At 47.6% G+C, this 12369-nt stretch overlaps 1 protein-coding gene across 1 annotated transcript; it reads left to right on the forward strand.

Annotated features, from left to right (window-relative positions):
- Window positions 1–1643: 1643 nt before the first annotated feature.
- On the forward strand, window positions 1644–5978 carry PtA15_6A570 (uncharacterized protein; the record flags this gene model as incomplete). Its single annotated transcript, XM_053170290.1, has 3 exons — window positions 1644–3397; window positions 4002–5850; window positions 5940–5978. 3 exons carry the CDS (start codon window positions 1644–1646, stop codon window positions 5976–5978), a joined length of 3642 nt encoding a protein of 1213 aa, XP_053021496.1.
- Between the last annotated feature and the right edge of the window lie 6391 nt (window positions 5979–12369).

Genomic DNA, 12369 nt, shown 5'->3' on the forward strand with positions numbered 1-12369 from the left:
GCTCAAGGCTGGTGGGGGTTTGCTGATGTGAGACGGGCCAGAGGCGGCAATAGGCGTAGCGGGGTTGGTTTCTGTTTTCTGGTGTTTTGCGCTGGGTTGGCTCTGCTGACAGCTGACAGGGAAGGAACCCCGTTGGTTTTGGCAGAACAGTGTGGGAGATGCAGGTGCAGGGGTTTGGGGGAAATAGGATCCCTTCTGGCCGTTGATGAATGTCCTCTCCAGGACTGGTAAATGGAGATTTTATCCATTTCCAATGATTGGTGAAGATGTATGGACATTCATGTGATGGCCAGTCTTGATGGGTCATCAGATAGGTTATGCATGCCATTTGATGCCTGGTCTTTACCATCATCAAATGAACACAAAAGGACCCTGGAAACCGCACACATGTGGGTAATGTAAAATCCAGAACTTCTAAATTCATACATTGGGGGCATGCCAGATTATTGCCACCAGGGAACAGCTTACTTTTGCTTGATTCATGCATTCTTGTGCGGATGCTTCAGGAAAATTGCCCCCGGCCCCGGGGGACCCCAAAACCCTAATGAAAAGCCAGGCTCTGTAGAGTTTAGCAGATTTAACTGACCTTTTCCCAAACATTCACACGTTTATGCTGTGTTGGGTGCCAAAACTTGCGGGTTTCAAAGCCCATTCATACAGTCAGCGTTGTGTCTGAAAATTTGGTTTAATCTGACCATCACCATGCTGGAAGGTTAACAAGGCAAGAAAAATTTGCAGCTGCTCCTCTATAGTAATTAAGCACAGCAGGAGGGGGGGTACACCAGGGGAGCTTTTGGCACACTCTCCAGAAGGTGCTGTATATGAATTTTTTTCCATAACTTTGCTAGATGCCTTTGGTGAAAATAGTGTAAGAAATAATGAATCATTCTGGAACTCATCCACAACTGATCTGGAACTGGTCCTGAATTCATCCATAAATTACCCAGAAGTTATGCAGAAGTCATCTGGAAATGAACTGGAACTTGTTGTGACATTGTGTTAGATCTTGACTGCAACACCTGTCACAGCTCTTGTAGATAGACTATTTAGTTCACTTTTCCCATGTTATGTGAAAAGTATCACTTTCTCCAAGCTCACTCTCCAACAGGTTATGAGCCTATTTTCGCTCAAGAGTAGCTCAAATCACCAGTAGCTGAAAACGGACGAGACCACATCAGTAGTCTTCTATCAAGACGAGTTTAGTAGTCGTTCATCGACGAGAAAAGTAGTCCGCCAGCAAGTCTTTTTTTTTCCTTTTTTTCCCCTCCGACCAAACCTTTTCCTTCAAAATCATTTTGACCATCAACGACGGACAAACTCCGTAATACCCACTTAAGAGCCTGAGTATAGCTAGAGTGTGTTGTTCTGAATTCTGTATCGTGCGGCGAGCATCCTGCAGGTGCTTAGGTTGGATTGATCACCCATCACTGCACGAACAGAGTGAGGTTTAGCTCCACTCAAAGCTTAACGATATCGGCTGAAAAGCTGGTTGAAGTTTGTTCAGTTCATCAAAGTTCGATCGAATCCTCTCCCATATTTGGTTTATCATTATCTATATTCCCTTTCCCGTATTTCACTTTTTCCCCCCGTGTTTTTTTTCTTTCCCCTTTCCGTTCCACAATCAACCTTCCATCCTCTCCACCATGTCCGACGACAAATCCGCGCCAACCCGAAACCCCAGATCAGTAAACAGACTTGGTCCAATACCAGGTTTGCGTACAATCGACCAAATGACACCCAAAAATCTGACTCTGAAAACAGTTCTTGGGCCACAACTTCCTTCCAACGATTTTTTCCGACGACGTTTGGGCCGCGTACCATCAACGACCAGCAAAGGAGAAGGACCGTCCAACGAAGCTGGTATCGATAAAGGAAAAGGCCAAGCGCTCTCTGAAGAGCTTCCCGAAGAGACAACATTTCAGGCTAGAATCAAAGACCGAGTCATTGGATCCTCCGCCGCGAACTGGAGACGAACTGAAAACCCCCCAGCCCCTTCATCAATGCAAGCTCCGGTGCCTGAAGTTCGACCGCCGGCAATGCAATCCGACCTCCTAGCCAGCCTCATCGCCGAAATGCGCCTTCAACGCGAGGAGGATCGCGCAAGACACAAGGACCTTATGAATCGGCGTGATGTGGAGAATGTCAGGTCCAATCAACGGGCTCTTCTAGACGAGGATGCCAAGATATCGGCCATTGTTAACGCGGCACTTAAAAAGCTTAAACCAGAACAGATTCTGAATGTTGACGGATCAAATATCCAGTCGTGGGACAAAGCTCTCGGTGTCATAGCTTTCAAACGCTTTCAGGACGAATTCTTCTACACCCCAGAAGAGGACGCAATCGTCGATCCGTACCAAGAGAAGATAGCGCGAGGGATCATCCACTCGTCAGTTCACCCCGACCTCATGTATGATCTTATTCGACTTGAAAACTCCGCCGAAGTTTACAACCACCTACTGGTCAAATTCCGCGTCGGGAATCAAGCCAAGCAACTGCAAGCTTGGGAAACGTTGAAAAACCTCAACCCATCTGACTACGGCAGCTCAGCCGAAGTGATATCAGCTTTCGACAGATGCGCGAAAACTTTCATTGAACAAGGCATTGAGTTCACCTGGGATAACGTCACTGCGCTGATTTTCCAGTTGAACCTCAAGGATCATCTTCGACCCGCACTTGACAGAAAGGTTGATCTCTTCATGGAGACCCGAGATTTCCAACTACCTGCCTCCTCCGACGTACTGCAACTGTGGGATTTGGCTCGTATTGAACACAGGCTAGCAGAAGAAACCGGAAGATCGGATACCTCGGCAATGAACATAAAGCTAGCTAGTCGATCGGACAATGTCACCCTAGCTAGCCGTAGCAATACTAGTGTTTCAGGAACGAGCTCAGCGGCTGAAGAGGGTCAGCAAGTCAGCGCTCTGGCGCTGAACAAGCCACCTATCTGCTACATATGCAAGCAGACCGGACACTACGCAACCAACTGTCCGACTAGCCGAAAAAACAACCCAAGCCACCGACCAGTGCCCAGTCGGCCCAATCCCAACTCCCAACCTCAATTCCCTCCATGCTCGGTTACCTACAACTTTGACCGAGTACCATACATCAAACCAATCCAACCAGAATCAAGGGATCCAGCGTCAACAAAGTCGGCTTCGTCTCCTTTCGTCAAACCAAAAACCACACCCACCATGGCCAAGACAGTTGAGACACGGCAAATCAACCCGGACTTGTTCGCCGATGATGAAACGGAGAATGTTGAATATGTTATCGAAGGTGAAGATCTTTCTGCAGAACCGAGTGGTCAACGCTTCAACCTCCGAGAAATGATCATTCAACGTGACAGCCAAGAAGTCATCTGGGACTCTGGCGCATCTGACAACGTCACCGGAGATAGGTACGCATTGCATGGGTACCTTGAAGTTTGTCGGGATGAACAAGGCGATCATTGTAGTTAAAAAGGTCTTCTACTATCTAGTCGACGGCAATGGAAGCGTCCTTCTCCATAGCGAATTTGACCCCATCCATAACATGTGGCCACTTCCAATTCCCACTCGAGCCATTGTTTCCTCTGTTGTTTCACCTTCTCATGTCCAAGTATGCAATGAATGCAGTCATCCAATTGATGCCAATTCAATTTTCAAGTCTCCAAATCTAGTGGAACATAGCCAGTTTACATGGAATCCCGAGGAGCTGACAAATGATGAGAAGAAATTGCTGTTCTGGCATAGGCTTTTTGGACATGCGAGCCTACGTAAGATTAGACGGATGGTGAAACTACAGCTAGGTTATGGTCTGCCCACGACAATGCCGACGGGCTCTATTAAGTGTCCTGTATGTTCGATCTGCAAAGCAACAAGGACTTCAGCACTTGGTCCGACCAAACGATGTGTTGAACGCTTGTCGGTGGTATGTGTCGATCTGATGGGTCCCTTCGATACACCTACTATGACAGGAGGCAAATATGCTCTTACAATAAGGGATGTTTTTACGTCTTACAGTGAAGTGCGAATCCTCAAGGCTAAGAGCGAGGCAGCGGATATGATTACGCAGACAATCACCAGATGGGAAAACCAAACCAACTGCAAAGTGAAAATTCTACGTTCAGACAATGGAGGTGAATTTGAATCAAAGGTTTTTGGTAAGTACCTTGGCAACAAAGGTATTGTTGCGGAGCGCTCACTCCCCTACCACCATTTTCAAAATGGCGCTGCTGAACGCTACAACAGAACAGTTGCAGACATGGGTAGAAGCATCTTGTACAACAGCGAATTAGGCAAGGAATTTTGGGGATATGCTTTTCTCTGGGCGGCTTGGACGTTGAACAGAATCCCAAATCGCATCACCAAAGACAAAACTCCGTACAAATTTTTCTTCGGTGACAAACCACAACTGGATCGGACGAGGGTTTTTGGTTCGAAAGCATACATCTTGGTAGCCCCCAAAAAACGGAAGAAGCTTGATGAACGCGCTGTTGAAGGCCTAGTCGTCGGGCACCTACCGGAATCAAAAGGTTGGACGTTCTGGATCCCTAAAAAAAAGAAGCTAGTCTCCTCTGCATGGGCCAATTTCGGACGGAATGCCCTACCATCGGGGACAGTCACCTGTGCTCCAATACCAGAGAAAGGATCCACCGCCAATCCACCCCATCCGTCACCGGCGCCCGAAGCTAAACACATGGTCCTGAATGACTTCAGCCAAGAAGAATTAGTTGAACATCAAGAGACGTTAGTCGACGAATGCATGGAGAATTGTGCTGATAGCTCTTGCGACGTTCCCTCGACTTTCAAAGCCGCGATGCAATCTCCTGATGCAGCCCATTGGAAGCTGGCGATAAACACCGAACTAGAAAATCTGAAACGCAAGAATGTCTGGGTTGTTAAGAAACTACCATTGAAGCGGAGAAAACTAGGTGCGCGGTGGGTTTTTGCGAAGAAGACCAACCCTGATGGATCCATCAAATACAAAGCACGGTACGTCGCGAAAGGTTTCAATCAAAAAGAAGGCACCGACTTCGCGCATACCTTTGCACCAACGGCCACCTTCACTTCGATGAGAATTCTTCTGACGATTGCAGCCAGGAACAACTGGCCAATCTACAACTTCGACTTTGTTGCGGCGTATCTGAACGCGCCCATCGACGAGGAGGTATGGGTGCAAGCCCCTGAGGGACTTGACGTTAATGTTGGCGAGGCCTGTCTCCTGAGGCGCGCACTTTACGGGACGAAGCAGGCGGCGAGATGCTGGTGGAAACACCTCAGTGGTACGCTGGCCAGTCTTGGGTATGTATCGAGTTACTACGACTCCAGCGTCTATACTCTCAGCCGCAAAGAGGACAGATCAATCATCTGGGTACATGTAGACGACGGGATTGTCACAGGATCGTCAGACGAGGCCCTGAAACTACTAGAACAACAACTGAAAGGCTCTCTTGAAATCAAGTGGACTGAAGGACTAACTAGCATGGTGGGGGTGAAAATCTTTAGGAATCAAGACGGTTTTGATTTGACGCAACCGCTCTTAATTGACAAGATTCTCAAGGAACGTTGGGACGGCGTGACCTTACACTCTACACCTCTACCTGAAGGCTACACTGCCAACACGGACACTACCAAGGCGGGCATCAATAGCACAGATTTCCTTTCCACTATAGGGAGTCTCAGTTATGTTGCGGTTGGAACCCGGCCCGATATAGCGTACAGCGTAAACTACCTAGCCCAATTCTCCAGCAGGCCCTCAGCGCACCACTGGAAAGGACTGAGACACCTACTAGGATACCTGGCTGAGACAAAAGTGACACCGCTCAGGATAGCACCAGACCGTTTGAACGGCCACCCGGTTGAATGCTTCGTAGATGCAAATTGGGGTGGAACCAACTCTAGGTCTACATACGGGGTTATAATTCGACTCTACGGTTCACCGATCATGTGGGTCTCTAGGCGTTTAGTAACAGTAGCAAGCTCGACCTGTCAAGCTGAATACATGGCGCTGGGCCATGCCACGAGACACGCGCTGTGGATACGAAATCTTCTGTCAGACATCGTGGGAGTGAATTTCCCAGTGATGATACTTTGCAACAACCAGTCTGCTGTTAAAATCGGTTGTGAAGACGCCTCGAACAAAAGGACGCACCACATTGAACGGGAGTTTTACATTACAAATCAGGCTTTATATGAGAAGAAAACAAGCATCAAGTGGATTCCAGGGAAGGAGCAAATTGCGGATGTTCTCACGAAGGCGCTGGGAAAGGCGGCACATCAAAAATGCAGGACAGTCATTCAAGGACTTATAACTTAGTTGTTTTTTACGTTGTTCTCTTATGTTTTTTTTTTTCTTTTTCTTTTTTTTTCTTTCTTCTTTCTTCTTTCTTTTCTTTCCTTTCTTTCCGTCTATCTTTTCATTCTCTAATGTAGTGCAGGTTTCTTGTCGAGGGGGGGGATGTTGTGACATTGTTTTAGATCTCGACTGCGACACCTGTCACAGCTCTTGTAGATAGACTATTTAGTTCACTTTTCCCATGTTATGTGAAAAGTATCACTTTCTCCGAGCTCACTCTCCAACAGAACTTAGTGGAAACCAGAAGGAAAAATGGCCACAATCAAATCATGATTCACTTTGAACTGTTTGCTGGTTGGAATGATTTCTTGGGGTTTGATTCACATTATTTATGGTGTTGCAAGCCCGTCTGGGCACTCACCAAAGTTTGGCCGAAAAAGGCCAAGCGCGCGTGGCCAAACCTAAAGCCTGCTTGGCCGATCCTCAAGCCCGCCTGGCACACTCCCAACCCCCACTTGGCACATTGCAAAGTGGGCGGGGTTCTGCACAAAGCCCCGCTGGGCCGATTTCAAGCAAGGGTGCCACGCACGCCAAACGCTGTGCCGGCCATCAAGGAGAGAAGTTTCCCTCCTTGATGGTCGGTCTACAAACCGGTCATTGAGAAGGGAAGACTCCCTTCTTGATGATCAATACAAGTATCACCCACCGCGAAGGGAGTCTTTCCTCCCCGATGACCAGCCTACAGACCGACCATTGAGAAGGCAAAGCTCCCTTGTTGATGTCTGATGTGCGATGTCAAGAAGGGAGAATGTTTCCCCTCCTCGAGGGCACGTTGTTCTTGCCTTTTGAGGCAGAGACAAGGGCTGGCGTCTCATGACCGGCGTGTTGCCATTGGCCCAGAGCTTGATCTCGGCCAAGCGGGACTTGGCTGTGTGCCAAGCTCTGCCCCCCGCGCAACCTGCCCGATCAAGCCCGCTGGGCACATACCCAACCTCCAGAGGCACTCGGCCAAGCGGGAGTTGGGTATGTGCCCAGACGCACTTGCAACACCATACATACTCATGAAGGTGGTTGTTTTTTCACTTTTCTAATGTCACCCTCATGTATGTGCATAGAAAGGGGTGAAAAACCACAGGCTGGGCCTCCCATAGATAAAAGAAATGTACCCACCAGTTAGAGAGATTTGAAAGGCCCATCTGAATTGTCATATTTCCCTAAAAGATACAGGTATTGCCTAGAATTGAGCAAACAAAATATTAAAATATGGTGGAAATAGTCCAGTCAAGCCTGGTGGTGTGGTAGTGGTACCAGATCATTTAAGCTAGAAGTCCCGGTGTCTTAGAACAAATAAGCTTTTTTTCTTTTTCTTTTTTTCAATGTCTACATGCCTGTGCATGTGGTCTGTTTTGCACTTTGCCAATGTCACCCTCATGTACACACATGCATTGGGGTGACAGATAACAGGACACACCTTCCAAAGATCCATGACAAGTGCACACTGGCCAGAAAGCCATTAAAGCTCCAGCTCTGCTTGTTGCACATGGAGAAATGATCAATATAAATTCAGCATGGATGATTAGTAATTGGGAATTGAGTAAATATCATTCAACAATTGCACAAAGTCCTGAAAAATTTCCTTGTAGCTTCTGACAGACTTGTCATTCACTTCTAAATAGTTTATCAACCATTTCCTAGTCCACATCTGACTCACATCCAACCCAGAAACATGCAATATTACACTCTGGAACTCTCTGGAGAGTGCATCAAAATCACCACTGGTGTTAGCCTGAAACTCTTGGATATTGATTAGAGATGGCCTCTTGTGTTGAAACTTGAGTCCAATAGAGCAGAGGAGAGGAAGAGCTGGAATTCAAGCTTGAGAATTTGGGAAAGTGATACTGGAGTATTCTCACTGGAAAGGCTCAAAAGGCGCACAAAATGAATGAAGAGAACCAATGATTTGTTTTACTTGTAACTAGCACGCCTTAAGTATTCTAGGTACAAGTGAAAAAAATGTGGGAGAGACAAAATGAATATGCAATAAGAAATAAACAAGCTTTTTGAACATGTCACAAAAAGAGATATGTAGCGTTAGAGAGTTGATAAGACAGGGACGCTGGGGTTCAAAGACTACACTGCATATTGTTCAGACATAAATAACTAGACGTCTAACAGACAATGATGTATGGCAGAATAGAAGCAGAAAGATAAGGAACAATGGAAAGGGGAATTTGGGGTGAGTAAAGGAAATGGAGACAAAGTTTCAACATATTGCACCCGGGTACCTGCCTGAAATTTTACAAATTCTCAACACCCGCGCCCCGGCACCCGTCAGTGTGTGCTCGGCTGGTATACTGGGTACCAGTTGCAGGGAAAGGTACCTTCTCTGATATACTCACTGCCTGTGAGAAATCCCTCCCGGTCAGCAATTACACTCGCTGACTGGGAGGGATTCCCACAGTCAACAAGCTTATCAATGACTGGGAGGGAATCCTCCCAGCCATTGAGTAGATCAATGACTGGGAGGGAATCCTCCCAGCCATTGAGTAGATCAATGACTGGGAGGGAATCCTCCCAGCCATTGAGTAGATCAATGACTGGGAGGGAATCCTCCCAGCCATTGAGTAGATCAATGACTGGGAGGGAATCCTCCCAGCCATTGAGTAGATCAATGACTGGGAGGGAATCCTCCCAGCCATTGAGTAGATCAATGACTGGGAGGGAATCCTCCCAGCCATTGAGTAGATCAATGACTGGGAGGGAATCCTCCCAGCCATTGAGTAGATCAATGACTGGGAGGGAATCCTCCCAGCCATTGAGTAGATCAATGACTGGGAGGGAATCCTCCCAGCCATTGAGTAGATCAATGACTGGGAGGGAATCCTCCCAGCCATTGAGTAGATCAATGACTGGGAGGGAATCCTCCCAGCCATTGAGTAGATCAATGACTGGGAGGGAATCCTCCCAGCCATTGAGTAGATCAATGACTGGGAGGGAATCCTCCCAGCCATTGAGTAGATCAATGACTGGGAGGGAATCCTCCCAGCCATTGAGTAGATCAATGACTGGGAGGGAATCCTCCCAGCCATTGAGTAGATCAATGACTGGGAGGGAATCCTCCCAGCCATTGAGTAGATCAATTACTGGGAGGGAATCCTCCCAGCCATTGAGTAGATCAATGACTGGGAGGGAATCCTCCCAGCCATTGAGTAGATCAATTACTGGGAGGGAATCCTCCCAGCCATTGAGTAGATCAATGACTGGGAGGGAATCCTCCCAGCCATTGAGTAGATCAATGACTGGGAGGGAATCCTCCCAGCCATTGAGTAGATCAATGACTGGGAGGGAATCCTCCCAGCCATTGAGTAGATCAATGACTGGGAGGGAATCCTCCCAGCCATTGAGTAGATCAATGACTGGGAGGGAATCCTCCCAGCCATTGAGTAGATCAATGACTGGGAGGGAATCCTCCCAGCCATTGAGTAGATCAATGACCGGGAAGGAATCCTACCAGTAATTGATCTACTTTCTGACCCAGGGATTCCTCCCGGACTCCCGGCCCTCTAGTTGAAGAGGTGCACACATAACCTCTTAGACCGGAGGAATCCCTTTGATTGAGGAGAGATGTACACCTCTTTTACTGGAGGGATCCCTCTGGCCAAAAATGTTGTACACCACTTTGAAAGGGGGGATCCCTCCGGTTGAGGAGGATGTACACACCTTTGACCAGGATCCCTGAGTGTACACCTCCTCATCCAGAGGAAACCCTTGGGTCACAGAGGTGTACAAACCTCTCTGAACAAGGATCCCATTTGAAGGGGTGTATGTCTGTGTACGTACCTCTGGTTGAAGAGGTGCACAAGCTTTTCAAACAGAGGGATCCCTCTATTTGAGGAGGTCTACGCACCTCTGGGCGGAGGGATTGCTCTGCTTGAGGTGGTATGAACACCTCCCACCTCTTCAAATAGAGAGATCCCTCCAATCCATCTGGCCCACCAGGATGGGTACCTGTTTTTTTCCTGCCCAAGAACTGAACACCCGCCGGCAGGTGCTGACACTATGAAACAAACTTCAGAAACTGCTGTCAGTTGACATGCAGGATACTCAAATTCATTCCCAGTTAATACCAGGCTCAAACAATTGAATTCCAGGGTGGTATACCCTGGAACATTTGGAAGTTTTCCAGCTTAATTCTAGTGCAAAATGCACTAGACTGAGCCCTAAGGCAAATGCTCAGGGAACATCAGCCGCTCCACTCTGGCGCAGCCCCACAGTATGTACAGAGGCTCCCAGGTTAGGTTGACCAGGCCACACATAGAGGGGGTTGGCCGTTATTTACATGCCTGGCCCGGTTCACAGGTCATTGAGAGAGGCTGTACACCTCCTCAATGACCAGTCCACCGGTCATCAAGAGGGACCTTACAGCCTCTTGATGACCGTTTGACGGTCAAACGGTCAAAATTTTGACCAGTCATCAAAAGGGACCTTACACCCTGTTGATGACTGGTTGACCGGTCATTGAAAGGGACCTAACACCCTTTCAATGACCGGTTGACCAGTAATCAAGGGGGGCTCTACACCTTCTTGATGACTGGTTGACCGGTCATTGAGAGGGACCTAAATACCCTTTTGATGACCGGTTGACCAGTCATTGAGAGGAGCCTTACAGCCTCTTGATGACCGGTCAACCGGTCATCAAAAGGTACCTTACAACCTATTGATGACCGGTTGACCAGTCATTGAGGGGGGCTCTACACCTTCTCAATGACTGGTTTACCAGTCATCAAGAGGTTCCTAATACCCTTTTGATGACCAGTTGACCGGTCATTGAGAGGAACCATACAGCTTCTTGATGACCGGTTGACCGTTCATCAAAAGGGACCTTACAACCTCTCCATGACCGGTTTACCAGTCATTGAGGGGGGCTCTACACCTTCTTGATGACCGGTCAACCGGTCATCAAGAAGGACCCTATACCTTCATATGTTGTGGGAGCAACCACCCAGTAGTCCTTTGTCCCTGCTGAGGACTCATGGGGGGAGAGTGCTCAGCATGAAGAACTGAGCTGCAATGATCTGGTGTGGCTTAGCACCAAACCTCACCAGACCATGCTGGGCTAGTTGCATGGAATGACAAGGGAATAACCCAGGTTGAACACAAAGTAACATCAGAGTAATTGCATGTCAACTGACACCGGTTTCTCGAGTTTTTTTTTTTCATAGTGTGAGCATGTGTTCCAGTTACCTGCTGGGGGGGAGGGGGGGGGGGCATGTATTCAAGTGCCATCTCTAATATTGATTGGATTGATATATGATCCAATGATTTGGGGGCATGCTAAATGCACCCCAAGAGTTTACTACATGTACAAAAACAAAAAGGGCTACCCTATTTGGTACCCCAGGAATATTTGTAAGTGTCTCCTTACACCCCAATACCCCTGGGGTACACAAAAGTGTACTTCAAAATAATTGGGGTTGTGGGTTTAAATTTCATGCAAAGCCTAAATTTTGGGGTGTATGTTCCTGAACCCCAGGTAGAGTTGTGTACATAGTTTGTGCACCCCAAATACAATCCTGGTCAACAGACTTGTCTCCCAATTTCAAATATGAGGCACAAATCTTGGGGTGCATGCAAGAAAGAGCACCCCAAGATTGGGGTGTGCAATTTTTTGGTGTGCAGAAACACTCTTGAGCTTCATTTCAACTTCAGCCAAGCATAATTGAGTGAAAAGTGACCCGAAGTTAAGAACAAAAAGTGAAAAAAGTCACATTGAGAGAGGAAAAAATAATTTAGTGTCCTTGGTGTTGGTGCTTTTGCCGGCTGAGGGCACGGTGGAAGTGGAGAGCCTGTTGAGCTTGGAATGGTAGATGACTGTGTCTCTGGACAGGTTGGTTGCCTTGGTACTTGTGGTGGTCAAATCAGTACACACGGCAGAATGAAGGATTTGGTGTAGGACTAGCGGACCTGCACACAAGAAGTTTCAGGATCAGGATCTCAAGCTCTGCCTCTGCTTCCCCCAGGATATTCAAGGTTTGGAATCCACCTGTGCAGATTCAAGATTCAGTTTCATTACATTCTTTTGGTTCTTTTCTC

Source organism: Puccinia triticina, chromosome 6A (genome assembly GCF_026914185.1).
Source record: "Puccinia triticina chromosome 6A, complete sequence".
Lineage (NCBI taxonomy): Eukaryota > Fungi > Basidiomycota > Pucciniomycetes > Pucciniales > Pucciniaceae > Puccinia > Puccinia triticina.